Source organism: Pipistrellus kuhlii, unplaced genomic scaffold (assembly GCF_014108245.1).
Source record: "Pipistrellus kuhlii isolate mPipKuh1 unplaced genomic scaffold, mPipKuh1.p scaffold_m20_p_11, whole genome shotgun sequence".
Classification (NCBI taxonomy): domain Eukaryota; kingdom Metazoa; phylum Chordata; class Mammalia; order Chiroptera; family Vespertilionidae; genus Pipistrellus; species Pipistrellus kuhlii.
This window is the reverse complement of record NW_023425416.1, coordinates 46,662,125-46,684,582: the sequence shown is the minus strand read 5'-3', so window position 1 is coordinate 46,684,582 and position 22,458 is coordinate 46,662,125. Positions and strand designations below refer to the sequence as shown.

The 22,458-nt window shown below is 55.9% G+C and overlaps 1 protein-coding gene across 9 annotated transcripts in view; it reads right to left on the bottom strand.

Annotated features, from left to right (window-relative positions):
• The window catches only part of TRAK1 (trafficking kinesin protein 1), a 48,940-nt gene that overhangs the window by 2,617 nt on the left and 23,865 nt on the right, over positions 1 to 22,458 (bottom strand). For 2 of the 9 annotated variants that reach the window (XM_036431958.2, XM_036431965.2), the window contains 5 exons: positions 20,538 to 20,614; positions 18,519 to 18,755; positions 16,501 to 16,817; positions 9,360 to 9,707; positions 2,042 to 2,144 (listed from right to left, as the gene is read on the bottom strand). In XM_036431958.2, coding sequence (XP_036287851.1) covers positions 2,042 to 2,144; positions 9,360 to 9,707; positions 16,501 to 16,817; positions 18,519 to 18,755; positions 20,538 to 20,614 — 1,082 coding nt within the window. Of the gene's footprint in view, positions 1 to 1,248; positions 1,340 to 2,041; positions 2,145 to 2,258; positions 2,545 to 9,359; positions 9,708 to 16,500; positions 16,818 to 18,518; positions 18,756 to 20,537; positions 20,615 to 22,458 lie in introns of those variants that run through there. The other 7 variants (XM_045579449.1, XM_045579451.1, XM_045579450.1 and 4 more) reach the window with 7 other exon arrangements.

The following is a 22,458-nucleotide window of genomic DNA, read 5'->3' as shown; positions in this document are numbered from 1 at the left end:
TGCGCGGAGGCGCCCAGCCCTCCCCGTGGGTAACTGGACGAGAGCAGCCACAGGGTGGGAGGAGGCCGTGCTGTGTTGGCAGACCTGCGTCTATGGAGCCACCCGGACAGGGCCCGGTGGGTGTCAGCCCTGTGACTGAAGGACAGCGAAGGTCCCTACGCCCACTCGTGTCAGGCTGGCTAAGGACCCAGACGCCGGGCCAGGAAGGGGGACACACAGTGCAGAGGCCCAGCAGGGGGAAGGCCCAGCTGGCTCAGTGCCCCCGGGAGCAGGCCAGCTGGGTGGTCTCCGGGAGCTGGGGGCAGGGCTCTCTCTCCTCAGCCTGATGGGGAGAAGACCAGATACCTTGGGCAAAGCACCAACGTAGGGAAAGGGAAGGAAGGGGACACACTCCGGAGCCCGTTCCTGGGATGACCCTTCAGGGCCCGCCTCCTCGGGCGGCACCATCCCAGGCGGGTCCAAGCTGCAGCATCAGTCGGCTCCACGCTCAGGCGACCTCGCTGTGACTGGTCAGCACAGGGAGAGGCACGCCGAGCAGGCCCACCCCCACAGGCTCAGGCAGGGACGCTGGTGGTCGAGGGCCACTCAGGGGGGACACACACGATTAGAGACCACGGTGATTCCTAAGGTTAAAGGTGGACTCTTCCAATGGTGCAGGTGGAGTTCTACAAAATACCGATTTACAAGCAACGGAGGGCGAAGAGGCTCCGGGCGGGACATCTCGTTCCCAGGGACGTTCCCAGGGAGGGTTTCCTCCTGGTCCGAGCTGCCATTCTTTCAGGCAGGAGCCTGCTCTTGCTCCTGAATACCCAGACTTCCCCGTCCACGACACGGCCCCAGGGATGCAGACGGACGGACGGACAGACGGACAGACGTGCAGGCCGGGCACCAGTCTCCCCTGGGGGAGGGGGGGGGAAGCCCTGTCCCACGGTTTGAACCCCAATCTCCTCCTAAGAGGACGGGGAGAGCCAGGTTGTCCGGAGGCAGGAAGGGAGATGGGGGAAGATAAGCTACAATGTGGAGATCCCTTCCAGTGAAGACTTCGGTTAGGCCTGGATTAGTGCCGGCGCTTGGCTCAACGGGGTGGTTTAGCTGGTTAGGGGTATCCACCGTCCAAGCCGAGTTAGCCAGGCGCAACCACAGAGACACACCCACGCCTGAGTCCCGGGTTAGTGGCGGCCACGTGTGCACACACACAGCCCTTTCCACGTGGCCCTGCCGGGGCAGGCACAGCTGGCGTGTGCTCACCGCCTGCCTGGCCCGTGGGCTCACTGTCTGCCCTACACCTCCTCTCAGCTCAACGGGGCCTGGGGCCGCTTCGCCGTCCTCCTCACATGACCTGCGGAGAGTTATTCAGAGTTGAGGGGGCGCCTCGGGGTGACTGCTCCCTCCACGCTGGCCCGGCTTGCCTCCCTCCACTCGGCTGTACCTTCACCCCTCTGGCATCTGGCACCACAGAGAAAACGGGTCACTCCCTTTCCCTGGAAGCTGTGGGAGACCTGAAATCAGGCCACGCAGACCACCCCAGGCCACACAAGACCCCTCTCCAGAAGGTGCCAACTTCTATGGCTTCTCCGAGGCACTGGAGGGAAATGAATCACGCTGGGCACGTGGCCCGGTCTTTAGATTCGATCATCTCCATCAGGGGCGCTGTGGGGCATGGTTCCTGAGGTCTACTGCAGGGGCACAAGGGGGTCCAAGGAAGAAACTCCGGGCTCTCCTGGCAAACCTTGGGGTAAAATGCCAGTAGACATGGGCTTCGGACCTGGGAATCTCCCGTGACCAGCTGGAAGGGCAACAGAAGGCGGCCCCGCCTCTATCTGCATGGATCTGAAGTAACAGGGACCTCAGGTCGGACGGAAACACGGGACCCGGTACAGGAGCCTGCAGGCGCTTACGAGATGGCTTCAGCTGGACAAGGCCATGTGGAATGAGCCTCTCTCTCTGCCTGGGCTTCCCCTGGCACTATGTCTCCTTGGCAAGGAGAGCCCCCACCCCACCCCACCCCGGCCCCGCTCACCCCCCGGCCTGGGTCCCTTACCTTGGCGTCACCCTCGTGAGCTCGTCGGAAGGGTGCAGGATGCGGCAGGTGGTGAAGGTGAAGGTGGAGTTGGTCTGTGACATGCACTTCCCAGGGTGGTGCGCTAGATGGGGGGGGGGGGGAGGAGAGACAAAACGTATTTCTTGCATCCAAGTACATCCGCGAGAAGAGGAGAATCCGGCTCGGCCCTCCACAGATGCAAGAAGCGATGAGCTACCTTGTGAACCGGATCTGGGCCAGGAAGGAGGAAACGCAAACGTTCTGGGTCGAAGGGGGTCCCTCAAAAGCAGCCACGCTTTTGAGCGCCGGCGTGCAGGGCACGGACCCGGCTTCCGGCCCAGTCCGGACAGGGCTGCGCATCGCGTTCTCGGGGCAGTAGTGGATCCAGCGTGAGGGGCCAAGAGGCCTGTGGGGGTCAGTTTGGTTGCCCTCTTCAGAGGTCAGAATCGGCTTCTGTCTTTGTGGCTTGGCTTTGCCTTTCGCTGGCAAATGGGTGCCAAACTCTGCCAAAGGGAGTGGCGGGACGGGGGGTGGGGGTGGGGGGTAGAAGCGCCGGCCCCCTGGGAACAGGGCTCGGCTCACTGGGCTCCCTTTTCTGTTTGCACAAAAAGGGGCGTGGCGTGGGGAGGCTGGTTCCACTACTGCCTGTCTGTGGCCTGCAGCAGGGACAGGAGCTCAGCTGCCTCAGCAACAACGTGGCTGAGACCAGCCCCGGGCCCGTCTGTGGTGCTACCGGACAGGGAGACGCCGGCAGCACCAGCCCCAGCCCAGGCGGCTTTCCTGCGCCTCCAGGAGGTCTGATTTTCATGAAAGTGAGACGGCCACAGGTTTCCTCTGGACGGTCTCCAGGGTTGTTGCTAAGGCGGCTGGAGGCTGTGAGCTGGAGCAGAGTAAATCACAGAAGCGTAAGGACCATGCAGCAGCGGGCAGGTGAGTGATGGGTAGGGAGGTCTACGGGAGACATCATGATTGTAGAGGTCACCCTCGTTCATAACTCAAACATCGAAAAAATAAAAATAAATAAAAAGAGGAAAAAATGCTGCTCCAACTATCAATAGCATGCGCGACGAAGGACCGGGAGACCCCGCCCACCCCGCCCGCCCGCCCGCCCTGCAGCAGCCCAGCCCCCCAGAGACCTCCTGGGAGGAAACGGATTCGAGCATCAGAGGCCATGAGCGCCCTGAAGATTCAAGAGGCAGCGAATGGGAATCTTCCAGCTCTCTATGGCAAGTTTTCTCTTAGATTTGACCAAAAAGGATGGCAAAACAGAAGAGAGCGGTGCTCCAGACCCAGATCCACACATGAGTGATTGTGTCTTTAAAAACACAAAACCAAAAACTAAAAAAAAATAAATAACCAAAAAACTGGAAACCAGATAAAACAAATAAACAAAAAAATGTTGGAGACACGCAAACTAAAGGCAGGCAGGACAGAGCCAGAGCACAAAAATGGTGGCGGTGACTCAGGGAGCAACATGGGGCTGGTGTGTCCTGATTATTACGGCCCGACCCGCCTCTCTGGGTCAAGGCAGGCTCCCGTGGCCCCTGGCGTGGCACCCAGTGAGCACCACGGCCACGGAAGCGAACGCTCAACCACAGGGAGCTCCAGGCCATGTGGGGGGGGGGGGAGGGTGTGAGCGGGGAGGCACATAAAAATAGCCTTTATGCATCTGTGCTTCTCAACCAAAAGATGGGATGGCTTGGGAACTCGGATAACCGAGGAACTGCTGCGAGCAAAACAAAAATGGAATAAGCTGCAGAAAAAGGCAACCGAACAATCACGAGTCTTGGACTGCCATGAGGTCTAGGAACAAAAGCAACAGGACAGCTGGGAAGGGAACCCAAATAACGCAGGGGGTTATCCAGGCGGGGGGGGGGGGGTGGTTTGGAGGGGGGAGGAAAAAGCGGTACACAGAAGTTATTAAGGCAAAAGAATAAAGAACAGGTAACATTTGAAAAAGAAACCAAACAAAAGCAAGACAGGATGGGAACCCAGAAGCCGCCCCATTTGAACGCATGGCCAGAACATCCAATCAAGGGGCCTTGAGGCCCACCTCCTCCTCCCCCGTCCCATCTGGACCTTGATTGCAACAGGGGGTGTAAGATGGACATTTCAGAGACACAGCTGCATCATCAGCAGAAGCAAAACCCATCGAATGCAAATGGGTTTTGGGGAGAGGAAAAGGCTGCTAAAATTCAGAAGTCATTGTCCCCAGAAGGAAGAGATGGCTTTAGAAGACCAAGGAAGATCCACCCGCGTCAAGAGTGCCAAAGCCAGAGGTCGGACCCCTCGGAAATACCGCTGGGACACCTGGACCCGTCAGCTCTCTCCGCACGTGTCACCGCCTGCCCGGCCGCTGCAGCACCTCCCTTCCTTGGGACACAACACAGGGACAGTGAGTGAGTCGCTCAGGCTCCTGGTGCGGCCGCGGAGCAGCCCCAGTGCTGCTCACTTGGGACTCCGAGGACATGGGTTCTTGGACTCGATGCTCTGACATCCTACTTAAACCCTCATTCTTCTTCTCAGCCTGACTTTTTCTTTCTTTTCTTTTTTTAAAAATATATATTTTTATTGATTTTTTTACAGAGAGGAAGGGAGGGAGATAGAGAGCTACAATAGAAACGTCGATGAGAGAGAAACATCGACCAGCTGCCTCCTGCACATCCCCTACTGGGGATGTGCCTGCAACCAAGGTACATGCCCTTGACCGGAATCGAACCTGGGACCTTTCAGTCCGCAGACCGATGCTCTACCACTGAGCCAAACCGGTTTCGGCTCAGCCTGACATTTTTCCCAGAGTTGTACGGAGAGAGTAAATGGGCTTCATTAGGATTTTATTCAGGAAGGAGGGACACTTCCCAGTAAAACCCCTAATCCTGTGGTGGGCAAACTGCAGCTCTCGAGGAGCCACATGCGGCTCTTTGGCCCCTTGAGTGTGGCTCTTTCACAAAATACCACAGCCTGGGGGAGTCTATGTTGAAGAAGTGGCGTTAGAAGAAGTTTAAGTTTACAAAATTTGGCTCTCCAAAGAAATTTCAATCGTTGTACTATTGATATTTGGCTCTGTTGACTAATGAGTTTGCCGACCACTGCCCTGTGTCCTGTCCTAATCCTTCATTCGTTTTATGTGTTCCTCCTTCCCCAGGTTCTGACACTGGCACAAAATCCTCCTCGATCAGAGATCACTTAATTAGTCCTGGATTATTGGAGGTCTGCGCTGGTGAACTGCATACTGGTGGAGAGTGTGCGGATTTCTGTTCTGAAAGCCTGGCACGTGTGAGCACACACCCTTTGGGCAGCGGCAGTGGGCGCTGGAGCGCTTATAAGGGCAACAGGCACCCTGCTCACCACTCTCTGATCCAACCAACGTGTCTCTTTCTGCCTAGAGAGGTGCACTTGGGAAAGGGTTCTGAGTGCGAGGCTCCTCTGGGGGCTGTGAAACCTGGTACCAACCGGAAAACTGAGACTGGGATCCTGCTGCTGCACCAGTCATGGGGGTGCCAGGCACCCTACCCCCATCCCATCTCCAGCGATGGCCTGCCCTGCAGACTGTGCTCGGGATTATCTGCAAGTACACCACGTAGACCTGTGATTGCTAGTAGACCAGGTGATTGCTATTAAACCTGGGGATTGCTAGTAGTCCTGGTGATTGCTATTAGACCTGGTAATAGCTACTAGACATGGTGATTGCTACTAGACCTGGTGATTGCTACTAGACCTGGTAATTACTACTAGACTTGGTGACTGCTACATAGACCTGGTGACTGATATAGAGACCTGGTGATTTCTAGTAGATCTGGTGATTTCTAAAAGGTGATTTCTATTATACAATACTTGGTGATTGCTAATGGACCTGGTGATTGTTATTAGACCTTGTGACTGATACGGAGGCCTGGTGATTGCTGCTTGTGAGACTCTGGCTTCTAGGGGGGTTGGGCAAGAAAGCCCACCTTCTCCCCATGGTCCATGGCACTAATGGTGAGAAGAGGAAGGAAGCAGGGACAGGGCAAGTACACTGGTGGGGACCTGAGGACGCCTGGAACTCTTCAGTCTGGCCAGCCACGAGGCCAGACGTGTACACACCGGCTCTTGCACGTCATTCCTTTTGAGTGGTCCCGTCCTCCCTCGCCCACAGGGAGGACAGGCTGGTCAGGCGCTGGGAGGGCAGAAAGTTTCCTCTCTAAAATCCACTGTGGCATCTGGTCCTTAAACGACCCCTCACATGAGCCCACACAGCTGTCCGAGAGAAAGTGCAGCCAGAGGTGAGGCACAGCCCCACACGGCCGCTGTCTGAAGGCTGCCGTGGTCTGTCTATCTGTAGGAGCCTATTTTAGGGTGTCCCTTCCCCTTTAAATGGACTCCACATGTCTGAGTATTAAAAAAAAGAAGAAAAAAAGAAAAAAGAAAAAAAAAGATCTTCACTTTCTTCTATCTCTGTGGCTTTAATCCCACCTCCTTCTCCCCTTTAAAGATCAAGGCAGCCAAGAAAATTCAGCTGACCTGTCCGCCCAAACACCTACCATCACAGCTGCATACTTTAAAAACTCTGATCTAACCCTTGACCCAAGCACGCAGGCTCTTGCCTGTTCATGAACACATAAAGCTCAAAGCACGAGCAATCCAGAGAAGACTCCCTCTTCTGATAAGGTGCCCTTTCTAGATGAATTAAGTCATAAAAATGTCACTGAAATAAAGTAAAACTATAATCTAAAATTGTTTTAAAGAATCCACTTTAATTATCTAAATGATTTACAAATATGAAAACAAGAATTCATTGTTTTCAAGACATGGGATTATTTAAAAAAAAAAAAAAAACAGCAAATAATGATACAAAAATAACACATGAAAATACGTTAATAGTTTTTTTTTCAATATGCACTCAAAACTTTTTCTCCGTGAGACAGCAGACGCTAGACAAACGTGCCTGATACACAAGACTTCCCAATTTCCTTCCACCATCCAGTTGCATGAAAAGAAGGCGAATCATCTTTGTCTTCTAAGTTTCTCCCTACTCGGTCTTCCCAGGCAGATGGCAGCTTCTCAGACAGAAGAGCCGGAGCATGGAGGGTGGACCAGCGCGGGGACCAGACTAGCCTGGATACACACGCCAACACGGAAGGTTCCCAGGCCTTCCTGCCGAAGCTCAGTGGCCACCCTTGACTCCAAGATTGTGTGCCTAGTGCCCCTCAGGGCCTCTGAGGTCAGGACTCAGCGTGACCTGCTTCTTTCATTCCAAGAATTGAAAGGGTCTTGTCCTTCCCGTTAATAGGGAAAAAAAAAAAAAAAAAAAAAAGAGCCAAACCATTGCGTGGGCCTTTCCTCACTACACTGAGCTTTTCCCAAGTCTCACCCTGAAAACCCTACACAACCAGATGGTCCCTAAATTCCCTTCCGCAGCCCACACACTTCTGTCGGGCCGCTCACTTCCAACCGCTCCTCCGAGGTGCTGGGATGGGTATGCTGCCGGGTTTGAGTTTGGAGGGAAGAAGCAAGAACCAGGTCTCTGTTTCGTTAAGAAAAGCCGTCAGGACTCAGATCCTCATCCTCGGCCCCCTCTCTCCCTCCATCTTCCTAGAGGAGTCCTCAGCTGACTTGCTAAGCGGTACTCCTTCTGTACATCTTAAAGGTGTGTCTGTCTTTAAACTTCCAGATACACCCCTGCTCCGGGGGCAGGGCTGAAGGGAGGGGCCACCACACGGGACAAGATTCCCTCCCACTTCAGCCACGAGGGTAAAGTTGTGTTTCCTGAACTATTGTCTGCCTTCCTGGTGCCCCTAACGAAGGGAGATGACAGCACCCTGGGCTCCCTCTCTGAAGTGTGAAGATGCTACACAACAAGCACTGTCATCCCCTCCAAGCTTCACCTGGTCCCTTAATCCGCTCCGGAAAAGAAAACAAGCCACACATAAACCCGTTTGCTGAACAAACCCTTTGCACTCTGAGAGACCTCTCAAGTTGGTGTTAAAGAAAAGAAGAAGAGTTGGTCCCCGCTAAGGCTCCTTGGCGATCGGCCTCTGAACTCAGCCAGGGTTTGGCTGGGAGACGCTGCCGGGAACCTCGGCTCTGTCGGGCCTGGCACTGCAGGGGGAACGTGGCGGCCTTCAGGAATGAAAAGCGAGACCCACCACGATGAGTGGACATCCTCTTTTTAAGCTGGATGCCTCGGAGCTGCCATGGGAACGAAGACATTGGTTGACCCATCCTTTTCTGGGTCTCTCACCTTATCCCATCAAAGCTACCCGGCCTCCCTAGCGCAAGCCACCAGGAGGTCCTGGAGGTCTGGCCCCTGGGCCCCAGGCCCCGAGCATGAAGCTTTTCAAGCCAGTGCCCCTGGCAGTCCCATCAACTCACGGCCACGGCTTGCGTGCTTGCTGGGACAGTGTGAGGGGTTCATAGGGGAGAGACGGGCCATGAGCTTTCCTGATTCATCCTGCGCCTTTCTCTGGAACAGCTTCCTGCCATCACTCGGGCTTGGGGTGGCTCAGGAGCATTGCTACAACAATTCTTAAAAATCCACTCCGAGCACGCGTGCGGGGAAGGGGCACAGATACCTGCATTCAAGTTAGGAAAGGGCAAAGGCTGCCCGAGTGGCGCCTCAAACCCCGCACACTTCCTGGCTCTCTCCTACCCCAGGTCAGCGTGCAGGTAACGGGGGCTCATTCCCTTCCCCTGCAACTGCCCAGCCCAGCTCAGCTCAGCTCAGCTCAGCTCAGCTCAGCTCAGCGTGGAAATGGCCAGGGGACTCAGACACCGGGATCTGTCCCTCAGACACCGGGAGAGACCCATAGCAGGAGCGGGGGGTGTTGGGGAGCTGGTGTTCTAGGGCAGTGTTTCCCAAAGTGTGGTACACGTACCCCCAGGGGTACGGGAAGGGTTAGGTGGGGGTACGCCTTGCACCGGAGTTTGGTGGGGCACCGTAGATGAGTACGAGGGGTACTCAGCGTGGCGAAAATTATATTGTAGAAGGGGTACCCATATGCCAAAAGTTTGGGAAACACTGTTCTAGGGGATGGGGAGTGGGGACAAGAATCCACTTCTTTTTAGCAGCCTTTCCTCCTCCGGTGTCCAGAGTCCCGCCGGGCGTGTACCTCCAAGGCGGGCAGGGAGCTGGGCCCATGTGTTACGAAAGGAGGCCTGGGACTGCACGTTAGACACGGAGCTGCGCAATGGGAATGCTTCCATCGTCACCCACACGGACGCGCGGAAGCCACAGACACAGAGCCGCTACGGATGGTGCTGGGGACAGAGGTGAGAATGGCCCAGAACGCTGCCTCCGGTAAAGATGCCGGGTGCACAGGACTTATCTCGGTGCCCTCACCAGACCCCTCCTCCTCCTCCTCCTCCTCCTCCATGGCCGCCGGCTCCTGCATCTCTTCTGGGGAAGCCTGAGGCCGGCTCGGGGAGCTTCTGCCGCCTGCGACAGTCACGTGCGCTCGGGACCTCTCACCTGAGGTCTCTGGGTGCTGTGCTGGCGTGGAGGTAGCTAGGCCCGGGGGGGAAATGTGGTCACCTGTGTCATCTTCTTCAAAGTCGTTAAGGCAGTACACTTCGTCCACGTCTACGTCCAGCGTCCGGAAGCCCTTGGTGACCACCCCGGGCCGAGGGTCCAGGATACCCCCGAGGTGAGGCTGGGCCAACTGCTGCCAGTGGTGGAGGGTGGCCGAACCTGGCAGGAGAGAAGGCCGACAACGGGGCGGGGGGAAGAGGGTTAGGATGCAAGTCGAAGCGGACGGCTGCTCACCGCCTCCCTCGGGGCCCCAGCAGGACCAGAGCCCCAGGACCCGAGCAGGTGGACTCTGGGAGGGACACAGGGGCGCTGCCTCCCCCTCCCTCTGCAACAGCAGCTAAGACCCCAATGTAAAGAATTTAAAAAAAAATTTTTTTTTAAGTAAAATTCATGCCATACTGTGTTTGGGACAAGCACTTTATTTTAAATCAACGAATGTTAACCCCTCAATCCAACACAGAATCGCTTTAGAAACAGAAGCGGTAAAACATAAGCCAAACATTCACAAAAGGGGGTTGAGGGCAGGGACAGCCTGTCTGACCGTGGAGCACACGCTGTGGGGGACAGGAGGACAAGCAGAGCATCTGGGACAATGTCAAGCCGAGCCCAGGCGCCTCAGGAGAGAAAGGCAGAAAGAAATGTAAGCGGCACACGATGGGGGTAGGGGTGGAGAGGGGGGCAGGGATGGGACCGCCATGGCCTCCTTTACTTAGTTGTTCTGTATCTGCCGGCGACCTCTGGTTTAGGGATGGGGACCGGCCTACAGGGTTGTGATGGAAGAAGGACCTGGCCAGTCCTCACTGGGGCCTGACGCTGAGGAGCCAATCTGCTCGGTGACACCGGAGCCTGGGACTCAGATGACACGGTGCGAGGTCTGTAATAACACCAGCGCGTGTCCCCGAGGACCTGGCGGCATCACAGGTGCTCACAAGGAGAAGCGTTCCAAGACTGGGCGTGCTGGGGACGCCTGGGCTCCGACCTGCATCTACGGGGGATCGTCCCAGAGCCCTGAGCACGTGGCCCTGGGCCGCGATTCTGGCCCCGGGAACCCCTGCTACACCCGGTGCGGCCCTGGCAGGCCGGGTGCACGGCCCGTGAGGCTGGGTGGCCCAGCCCCCTTCTCCAGGTGAAATCAACCACACACGTACATGTGCTACACGCCAGACAGACTTCGAGAGGGTCCCGGGCATGGGCAAGCAAGAGCCTTCCGCACAGTCACCGCTGAGTCACCAATGGCGTCCTCCAGGCCACCGGGCTGCCCCGTCAGAAAGGGGAGCGGAGGACGCAGGAGCCAGCAGCTCAGGAAGTCAGGATGGGACAGAAGGGACGGGCGGGCGGTGAGGTCGGGAAGCCAACCAGGAATGTGACCGAGAAGCAGAGAACCCTTGCTCATCCATCAGGAGCTCCAGATCTGGGGGAGTAGGGGTGGGGGCGGGGGGACATGGGCCGTAAGGGTCCCATCTCATCACAGCTGGAAAGTAACTTCCCGTGGGGCAATCTCAGCCAAGGAGCCACGAGGGAATTTGGTCAATGGGCCATTTCAAAGCCACACAAGACAGGAAAACACGGGCCCGCACTGCCTGCACGTGTTTGGAAGACTTCCGGGACCCCGCTTTGAGGTCTGTCTCATTCGCACAAGAGCAGCAGCAACCTGCTGACCCGGGATCTATTGGCCATAAATAGGAAATATTCCAAATGCAAAGAAGAGAAGTGGTGCCCTAACGGGTTTGACTCAGTGGATAGAGGGTCGGCCTGCGGACTGAAGGGTCCCAGGTTCGATTCCGGTCAAGGGCATGTACCTTGGTTGCGGGCACATCCCCAGGAGGGGGTGTGTAGGAGGCAGCTGATCGATGTTTCTAACTCTCTATCCCTCTTCCTTCCTCTCTGTAAAAAATCAATAAAATGTTTTTTAAAAGAGAGAGAAAGAGCGAGAGAGAGTAGTATCGTAAAAAAGAGGTTACTACTGTGCCAGAGGGCACCGCGCACCTGTTCTCTCCCTCAGAGCAGCGGCTCTCCACAGGGCCATCTGGAAAGGCCTGGGGCATTGTGGTTGCCACAGCTGTGGAGGGACATGCGAATGGCACCCAGTGGGCAAAGCTGGGGATACTGACGTCCACCCTACACACACAGCACAGCCCCCAGGACAAAGGATGACCTGGCCCCCGCTGCCAGCAGTGCCCATGGGAGACCCTGGCCTCTGACTGTGGTCCTCATGCTCAGATCCTTTGGGAACCTCCCCAAAGGCATCTCACATATAAGTGTCGCTAGGTGCACACAGCCAGGGCTGTGCACACACGCTGAGACCCGTTTGTGGGGTCCTGAGCCCCAGGGGCCGCAGCCTCACATTTACAAAGAGCTCCCCTGAACCGAGGCAACTCCCTCCTCAAAGCTGCCCTGCCCTACGAGGCAAGTATGATCATCCATCGAAGCTCACGGAAGTGACGTGACTTTGCAAAGTCCACACCGAGCCAGTGACGGCACAGCCAGGGTTCAGTGCTGGAGGCCAGGTTCTTTCTGCAGTCTCCGCCCCCTCCCCAACACCCCAATCCACAGGTCTGAAAACAAGCAAGGACGCCATCGCTCCAGCCAGCGAGATGCATCGATGGTGGGCAGTCACCCTTCCGGGTGGGTGTCCAGTGCCTGCCAGGAGACACACACACACACACACTTCTGCGGATGGGATTTCCCACGCCCACCCCACCCCCGGGGCCCCCATTCATCACCCACAACGGCCCCCTGCTTATGTGTCAGCGGGAGGCACAGACACATTCCTGCAGCAAAAGCACACGGGGAACAGGGCCTCCAGCCCGGCCTGCACGTGTGGGTGCGCCTTAGGAGGAGGAGGAGACACCCACAGCAGCCACGTGGCCCCGTCGCCTCTACTTGTGGGAGGGGAAGAGCGGGAGAGCCGACGCTGTGTCGAGAAAGGGGCCCGAGGTGTTTGCCACGTTCTGGGGAAAAACGCGGTGCGGCTGGAGGATGGGCCCCGAGTCCATGCACCTGGATCTTCCTGTCCCAACCGGCTGCCCCGCCTCTCCCGCTCCCAGCCCAATGCATGGGCTACCGGGAGAAAGGGGGCCGCAAAGGGCCCGCTGTGGAGTTAAGGAGGCTACGGCAGTGCAGGGGGTTATCTGCGTTCCCTGGCGATACCCAGCCCAGGAAAGGCAGTGAGATTACAAACGAAAGATTACGCTGCAAGGTGAAGCACGGACTTAGGTTTTACCCCAGGACTCAGGCCTCGCTTGCTCATCAAGCAGCTAACGTTTACTAAGAGCCAGGCACTCTCCTTAGAGGTCTACACTGATGAACTCACCTAACTGTCACGATAACCCTGTTGTCCCCATTTTACAGATGAGGAAACTGAGCTCAGGGAGGTAAAGTCACTTGCCAGAGGCTGCACAGCTGGCCAAGGGCCCATCTGGGATTCAAACCCGGGCTGGCCTCAGGGCCCACCCTCTGAACCACACAGACTGCCCCTCGGCCAGCAGCCCGGAGGACTCCCAGAGGCAAGTCTCGGGAGCTAGATGGACAATACACTGGCCCGGCAGTTCCAAGAATCTATGGACGATGTGAAGAGAGACTGACCGCACTGTCAGCTACCTCCCACTCCCACCCCCTCCTCCCGCCCCGTGAGAACGAGGCTGCGGCCAGGCACCAGGGCAGGTGGAGAGAGGAACCTTCCTGCTTCTAGTCGGCACCAAGATGAAATTCTGGTGAAACCAGAAGAGGTGTTACATCAACTCACTTGGCTTGATCATGAAACCAGGGTATGGGCAGCACAGAAACCATCATTATGGTCACTGTCCCTCTCCCCCGGTCTGCCTTCCTTTCACACCCCACTGTTCGCACTAAAAAAAGTATTCACGTCCTGGAAGAAGAAGAAGAAAAGCAAACCTATTTATGTCAGAGGAGCATCCGGGGCCTAAAAGTTAAAACTAAACCTGCTGGGTAATGCACTGCTTAGAGGTGTGTGCTTTTCCCTAACCCCATAGTATCTTCTTTATGCGGAAATACTCTCTTGGTTATAATTAATCAGAAAGGAAGAGCAAAATTCAGGGAGGGAAAAACACGACTCATCTTTGCAACGCGCACGGATCTCTCCTAGTCCGAATGTTTTGTCCATCCCTTGCTGAAAACACGTAAGGTCAGCGAGGAAACCAGAGTGCCCGCGTGCTCCCACACCGAGCCCAGCAGCTTTGGCAGACTCCAGCAAGCGGACAGCCAGATGGGGGAAGTGGGGAGGGAGACAGCGACGGGAGACGCAGATCGGCTATCGGCCACAGTCTCCTGGGGCCTCCCTGCAGGTACGGTTACCTGGGTCCCTGGAGGTCACGGGAATCCTACCAGCGTCAGAGCGGGCCAGTGGAAAGAGGCGATGCCAGGGCGTGGCCCCAGCACAACGCAGGCCCAGGTCTCAACAGTGGTAGGGCCACCGTTAGACCTGAGCTGCCAGAACAGGGGTCCGTTTGGGGGGCCTAAGCTTGGGTTAGCCCCAAGTAGGGTGCTGAGCATGATACAAATCACATCACGTGTACTCTTCATGACAATATCGTGCGGCACATGCGAGCCCTACGTCACCAATAAGGGAAAGCGGGCTCAAAAAGGTGAGGTGACCGATCTAAGGTCACAGTCAGAACTACCAAATGGAGCCAGAGGGCCTTCTATTGTGAGGACGAGTTACAGGACTTAGTGATAAGAGATGACTTCTTAATGGCAGTGGTTTTAGTGTTTGGATGAGCAGGGTACTATAGATGAAATTCATCTTGCAAGTCTAAAGGGATTTCCTCTTATTCCATTAACGTATCACAAAAAGCCTGCTGCCTAAGTCACAAGACTAAAAAAAAAGAAAAAGATGTATTGGTCAAAATAAATTAAAAAAAAAAAAATCTCTTCCTGCAATCATGCTTGGAAAATGGATCCAAAAACATATTCTTTGATGAGCTAATGAAACAAAATCAAATATAGAAAGCAGACAAGATAGAGGTGATAAACTCCAATGATCTTTGAGAGACAAGAGAAAAAATAAATAAATGAAAGATAGGCAGAAAGCAAAATTGCAGAAATGGAAGATTTTATTGAAAGAAAAAGACATAATCGTGGATCAGAAAACAATCACCAAGCTTACAACTGAATGAACATGAAAAGAAAAAAAAGAAGAAAAAAGAGCCATCCCTTTTTTGAAATCTAAGAAGGACCTCACTTACACAATGAAAAAATAAGCATGGAAAAAAGAACATTACCCACCCTCTTCCCTTCGGAGAACAGGGAACCCCATTATCTTGGGTTTTCAACAAGCACAACCTCATCTTATGGCAGGAATCCCCACCAGGAGAGGTTCCGCCCCCAAGGGGCTGAAGACGGGTTCTTGTGGGGTGAAAAGACTCTACTCTTTTTTAGGCACAGAGCACAGATATACATACAGCACATAACGGCGTATCTGTGGTATTACATCCTCAGGGGGAATAGACATCTAAATACATCAGCTCCTTTGAGGGGGGAATTTTTTTTTTTTTTTTTTTAAGTTGAGGAATACTGCCTCACAGAAATTCTGATTAGGCTTTTCATCAGAAATGTAATAACGGAATTCTAAGGCACCTTCTCAAACTCACCCGGGTTTCCAAACTACAGGGGTAAAAAAAATGAAAAATACAAAGATGTGGCAGGGAAAAGGTGCCGGTAGGGAAAAGGCAGACACTGTATAATGCTCTCAGAGCAGTGGTCAGCAAACTGCGGCTCGCGAGCCACAGCCCTTTGAGTGTGGCTCTTCCACAAAATACCACGGCCTGGGCGAGTCTATGTTGAAGAAGTGGCGTTAGAGGAAGTTTAAGTTTAAAAAAATGTGGCTCTCCGGAGAAATGTCAATCGTTGTACTGTTGATATTTGGCTCTGTGGACGAACGAGTTTGCCGACCACGGGCTTAGAGGAAGCAGAAAGAAAAACAGGTGCGTTTCCCCAGGAGTTTAACCACCTGGGGTGCCCCCCGAGAGCCGTGGTCTGGGAACTGCCCCAGGAGGATGCAGGATGAAGAAGGCACAGAACTCACAGGCCCCCACAGCCACCCCGTCCTGGCCCCCCGAGAGCCGTGGTCTGGGAGCCTTGCTCAGAACAGGACACAGGAGGAAAGCCACGCGATTTGAAGATGGAAGCAGAACATGAGCCGACAAATTGCAAAGACAAACTGCAGATCGCTTTCATGTGGTTACTGAGAAAACCTAGAGCATTGGCTTTGCACCCCTCCCTCCACCCTCCCTCCCGGACACCAACATTTCTGAGAAGCCAAAGCATGGCTTCTCCCCGCTGCTCAGACCCAGCGGGCGGGGCCTCAGGAGTTTCTGCGTCCGCAAGCAGTGCCTCTCGCTCTCGAAAAGATCTGTATGTCTGCCGAGACCGGTTTGGCTCGATGGATAGAGCGTTGGCCTGCGGACTCAAAGGTCCCGGGTTCGATTCCGGTCAAGGGCATGCACACTGGTTGCGGGCACATCCCCAGGAGGGGGGTGTGCAGGAGGCCAGCTGATGGATGTTTCTCTCTCATCAATGTTTCTAACTCTCTATCCCTCTCTCTTCCTCTCTGTGAGAAGTCAATAAAATATATCCAAAAAAAAAATTTTTTTGTGTGTGTATTTCTAAGACTCTACATGCAAAAGCGAGCGAACCAGAGAGCCAAGGCGGGCACGTTCTTTTCGCCGGCTTCCTGGCCAGGGATGGACGTGGGTGCCTGTGTGTGTTTCTCCAAACCTGCGCGGGCAGGGGCGGGCAGGGGCTGGCAGGGGCTGGCAGGGGCTGGGGGCCGGGGCCAGAGTCCCTCAGCGGAACTCAAACCAGCAGCGCGGGTGGCTGCCCCTGAAGTAGAAGGAGTAGGCGTGACAGACGGTCCCCGAGGGCCGGCGGTGGATCAGCGCCCACAGGGAGTCCCCGAGCAGGGCCGAGAGGGGCCGGGGCCCCCGGTGATCACCTTCCAGCGGCTTGACGATCTGGAGCTTCTCGGGCAGGTAGGAGCGGCTGCTGAAGGACATGCCCGAGAGGCCGGTGAACTCCGAGAAGCGGGAGTGCGTGCCCAGCGACATGATGCTCTCGGTGGGCGTGAGGGAGCCGCTGAGCAGCTCGCCCTTCTCCGCCAGCTCCCGCAGCTTCCTCTCCTGCTCCTCCTCGAAGAACCTCCTCTCCGACAGGTAGTTCTCCCGGCGCAGGGACAGCCGCCGCAGCGCCGTCTCCAGGTCGTGGGAGCCCGGGGTGCCCGGGGTCCCCGGCTTCTTGCTCTGCTCGTTGTTTCTGGAAGGGGGAGGGGGAGGGGAGACGGGTGAGCGTGGCACACCCAGCAGCGGGCGCTGCGCACAGCACGCAGGGAGGCCTTCCTGTGGAACGTGCAAGGGTGACGGTGGGCATTCTAAGGAAAACCACAGCGAGCGGCCGAGAGGCAGGCCAAAAAGGGGAAACGGCCCTGGCCGGTGTGCTCAGTGGTTAGAGCGATGGCCTGTGAACGGAAGGACGTTGGGTTCGATTCCCAGTCAAGGGCACATACCTACATGGCAGGTTCGTTCCCCAGCCCCTACCGAGCACATTCAGGAGACCACCAAGCAGTGTCTCTCTCTCACATAGATGTTTCTCTCTCTTCCCCCCCCTCCCTTCCACTCAAAAAAAAAAAAAAAAAAGAGCCTCTGGTGAGGATCAACCCCCCAAAAAGGGAAACAATGCCTACCCTGAAGAACAATTTCCCTCTGTTGGTTTTTTTGGGAAGATGGGGGCAAGAAGGAGCAGAGACAGAAAGCACTCGGGCAGAATTGAAATTCGCACATGCGACGTAACATCGAATCCCCTCAGTGCCCCCCCCCCCCCCCCCCGGGGGAAGAAGCCTTCTTCAGCTGCGGTTCCTGGTTACAGGAAGGGCAGGCTCAAGGGGCCCTCCTCCTTCTTCTTGGTCAGACTCAAAACTGTCCTGACCAAGCTGTGTCCCAACGGTCTGCCCAGCTGGTCAGAAAAACCAATGTTGTGAAGTCACAGGAGTCGAGTGCACACAGCAGACAATGTGTGTGGGGGGGGCGGGGATCCGGGGGGCTTCAGGCCGGAGAGGGGCGACCCCTGTGTAGAAGGGGCCACCCAGGGCCACCCGGTGTGATGGGCACTTGCGGGGCGCCCTGCATCCCACCTTCCGAAGCAAACCAGATTCTGGTCCTGAGCTAGAGCCTGGGCACTCCTCAACCTTTCGAGCGTCCCAGCCACCAAAGCACATGTGTCAAACACAAGGCCCGTGGGCCAAATCCGTCCCGCCAGGCCTTGCAATGTGGCCCGCATCGCACTGTCATCACTGCACTCCGCTGCGTTTCCATCGCAATGACAGTTTATGACTGTTCAGTAAACCATTCGGCCCGCGATTTAGGCTGGATTTCAGATTTTGGCCCCTTCTCTGATTGAGTTCGACACCCCTACACCAAAGGGTCCATGACGCACAGGTCTACACTGTAGCCTTCCCGGTGAAGACGAACAGAAACACACACTCACTGGTCCTGCCCGTTGGTCAGCAACTTCACAGACTTCCTGCCGCGTCCCATCTATCCCTTTGGACTGGTGAACAGACCGGCGTCAAGGCTAAGCAGGGGCCGAAACCGGTTTGGCTCAGTGGATAGAGCGTCGGCCTGTGGACTCAAGGGTCCCAGGGTTCGATTCCGGTCAAGGGCATGTACCTTGGTTGCGGGCACATCCCCAGTAGGGGGCGTGCAAGAGGCAGCTGATCGATGACTCTCTCATTGATGTTTCTAACTCTCTATCCCTCTCTCTTCCTCTCTGTAAAAAAATCAATAAAATATATTAATAAAAAAAAGGCTCAGCAGGTCGGTGAAATGCGTTTGAGAACTGAAGGGTCTGTATTTTTCAGGCCCTTCCTGTCGGTCTCCTCCCCCCTCTGATGACGAAACCTGCGTTCGCTCCACACCCATCCGTCTCCAAAACACAAAAGCCCCAGCTCCCGCCGCTCACCCCAGGCTGGCCGCCTCCGCCTCCAGGATGATGCTGTTGGTCTTGTTGTCCAGGACGACGTTGCCCACGTCGCTGCCGTAGAAGCTGGACCGGGGGGTGCTGACGCAGCTGGACAGGAGGGAGTTCATGGCCGAGGACTGGTTGGAGCCGGGGATGTTCATGGGGGAGGGCGTCAGAGACCTCTGCTTCACCACCTGGTTGATGTTCCTCACGGTCTCGAAGACGCGCTTCTGGTGACTGGGGAGAAGGCACGACATCGCCCGCGAATGAGCGCGCGCAGGAGCGACCCTGGGGTTAAACCCTCCCCGAAGCATCAGCGGGGAAGCCGAGAAGGTAGCTGGCCGGCGTGAGCGCCCGAGCCACCTGTCATCCTGCCTTCTGGATGTTTCTCGGGGTGTTGGCTGGAATGCAGGAGACTCCCCGCCCACGGATGTCAGGGCTGGAACACAGGCTGTGTCCTAACAGGGATGCTAGCAGGAGATATACTACTCCCCTCTCCCCCATAAGCTTGGCCTACAAATAAAAACACTTCAGTAGCGCTGTCTCCAGGCTAATTCTCTTTTTTCATGAGTATCACTAGAATGCAAACCCCAGGGGGCAGTGTTGACTGCTCTGCACCTAACAGGGCTCAGCGAGTATCAGTAGAACGAACACGCCTTGACTATTCACACACACAGTCATGTGCCGCTCAATGGCAGGGCCACGTCTTGAGAAATGCTTCATTGCGCCATTTGGTCGTTGTGCGAACATCGCAGAGCGCGCTTACACACGCCTGGAGGGTGGAGCTGACTGCTCCGAGGCTGCCAGCCTGTCCCGCGTGCTTCCACACGGACGACAGGAGGTTAAAGCAAGCACAAGCGAGTCACGCGATCAAGAGATGCGGTAAAACGGGGGCATGTGGGGCTGCTGCCCACGTGGCACGGCACACTGTTTAACAGCAAACTTGGTGCGTGTGTTTTTTTAAGTAGAGAGAGGACACTCTAAAAAATGGCAAAAAGTATAATAAATACAGAAAACCAGTAACCGAGTCAACGATTGTCACTGTCCAGTATGAAATACTATGCGTAACTGTATGTGATTCTTTTATACAAGTGGCAGTGCGGGAGGTCTGTTTACACCAGCACCACCACAATGGTACCATGGTGTGCTGTGACGTCATGGCAGCTAGGACGTCACTAGGGGGTAGGCGTTTTCAGCTCCTTTTTAATCTTACGGGACCCTCGTCCTACGTGTGGTCCGTCTCGGACTGAAGGTCATTAAGTGGCACATGACTGTATATATAAAAAAAAGCAAGACTTCAAGTTGGTCAAACTTCTGAGGTGATAAACATCAGATGAGTCTGTTTTTAGAAACTGCCACTTGAGAGCAGGGTCTCACATTTTGATGTCCATTTGTCCCCTTTTAAGGAGAAAAAGGCACGTTTCTATAACGGATGCATCTTTCTGGGATGGGGCTGAGGCTCTGGACACTAGCCATGCCCAGGATCCATCCCTTGTCGGTTGTGCCTCTGGGGTATCAGCAGAGAAAACACGATAAAATCGGACCCACGGGTTCCTCATTGCACCCCAGGGCAGGCCAGGCAGGAGGTGGCGAGTTCGGGAGAGAGATGGCAGAGGCCAGCACCCCTACACAGACCCAGAAGGGAACGGACGCCTTGCTCTCACCCCTGAGGGCCCTCTATATCTCCCACCTTACTTCTCCTCTTCCTAAAAGATGTTAACGTTTTTTAAACAATGGTTTTCGCTGAGAGGAAGGATGAAAATGAGTGGAGGTGCCAAGACGGCACTTGTGTGGAGACGCTAAATACGTCTCCACGGTCCCAACCTCCTGGATGTTCATAATCTATCTTTAAATCGTCACAAGAGGAGCTGGGGGTGATGTCCGCTGTGCCCTCTCCTTTCCCTTCATCTGTGGCGGCACCTCAGCGATCACGGTTGGTGCCTGAGGCCCAAACACGCTCGTTTTGACCACCCCCGGCCGCCAGGCGGTCCCTCGGGGAAGCTCAGAATAAGGCCGTACGCGATGTCCGGTGACTCGGGCTCTTCCAGCTGCAGCTCCTTCCGCATCGTCCCCTCGATCTCGGCTGCCAGGGAGTCCTGGGGGAAGCCAGAAGACACGCGTGTGAGCTGCAACCCCAACGCTCTGGCTCTGAAAGAGGCTCGTGCCCAGGCTAGCCCCAGAAGGGTAAACTGAGGCCTCAGAGGCGGCAGACATCCCACAAGGCCGGGTGCAGAGCGTCTGCATGGCCAGAGGCCCTGGCTGAGCCATCACGAGGCCGGTTCTGAACACGGCGGGCACCGGACAGCACCGGGTACAAAGCTCCTTCGCTTCCACGACACGGCTGAGTGTCTGAAAGCAAACCCTGCGCCCCCTTGGCCAAACCACGGAGCCCCAGCGGTGGCCACGGGAGAGGCGGGGAACTCGGGGAGGGAGGGAGGGAGGGCTGCTCAGAATGACCCCGATGGGCAGGGTCCCACGGACCGCCACGCTCTGAGCAGCCGGATGAGGTCGTGCCCACAGGGGCTGCACTAAGCTGCTGTCCTCCCCGTCTGCGGGCTGCTCACTGCTCAGCTCGCACAGGTTCTGAACCGCCCGCCGCTCCTCACTGTGTGAGGCAGAGCCCCACAGACAACCCCGCACAGGGAGGCGCCCACAGGGCCAGGTGCGGGCAGAAAAGCACCTGCCAGGGCCTCAGAGGAGCTCAATCCAAGGGCTAACACTGGGCTAACGTCAGCATCCCCGGACGCCGGGAGTGCTCCCTTTCGGTGCCGTGCGGGGCCACCAGCCACGGGCCCCCCTGGGCTTGAGGAACAGAATTCCCGACTGCATTTAACCTCAGTGGACTGACGTTAAATCGACTTAAGTACCTTGAAGGCATCATGCCCTCTAACAACAGCCCTCTTCCAACACAGAGCTGTGCCGTCAGCTACAGAGGGAGACAAACAAAGGCTTCATCTCAGCGCACAGGAGCGCCGAGGCTCCCTCCAGAGGAAGCCCAGCCGCAGCTTTCCAACCCCGCTTTCCTCATGCAATGGTTTCGATCTGAAAAAATACAGGCCTGCCCTGGAGGGTGGGGAATGCAGAGGAGTGAATCCTAGGGCCTGGAGACCACCTCGCCCCGGTGAGAAGCCAGGAAGGAGGGAAACCGAGGCGAGACGTGTGCAAAGCTACGTACACAGGCAAGTCTGGGAGCCGGCGTGGTCAGCTCTAGCCGAGGAACTCGGGGACAGAATGCTCTTCGCGGGACCCCTGGAGCCCTGGATCGCCGGCCTGCTCCTTGGGGGGCCGACTACGTTGCGTGCCTTTCTTTTTGGTCTCAGTAGATTTCAATCAGGTCGAGAGAAGACGGGAAAGAGTGCTAGCCTGACTTGGATGTAAGAGAGCAACAAGGGAAAAGAGGTCCCATGACCTAGGACAGGGGTCGGGAACGTCCACCCACAGGCCGTAGAAGGCCCTCGAAATCATTCGGTCCGGCCCTGCCCAGCAACTGCAAGCGGGACTCGAAATTCTATAAATTTAGGAGCTTTTTAGTCCTTAGCAACATGAACTTATATTAAGTGACTGATATTAATCGGATGAGTTATAAACATCCAAATGGCCCTTGGCAGGAAAAAGGTTCCCCACCCCTGATTTAGGAGGCGTGGACCAGGCAGCTAGGAGCGGGTGAAGGGGAAGAGCCCCACGGAAAGCCAAATTCGGAAGGGACCGACTTCCACAAACACAGGGACATCCACTCCCTCCACGTGCAGAGGAATTGCTCTCGAAAGTTCACCGCGTGTCACGTGTCACAGGGACGTGGCCAGCCAGGGTGACTGCCCAACCGCGGGAGGGAGAGCTGACCTGCCAAGCCCCTTCTCGGCCTTGCTCCCTACAGCCCGACCAAAAACAAGTCAGGCCAGGGCTGAACAAGGAGACGGCGGGGAAATATGGAAAATATAAA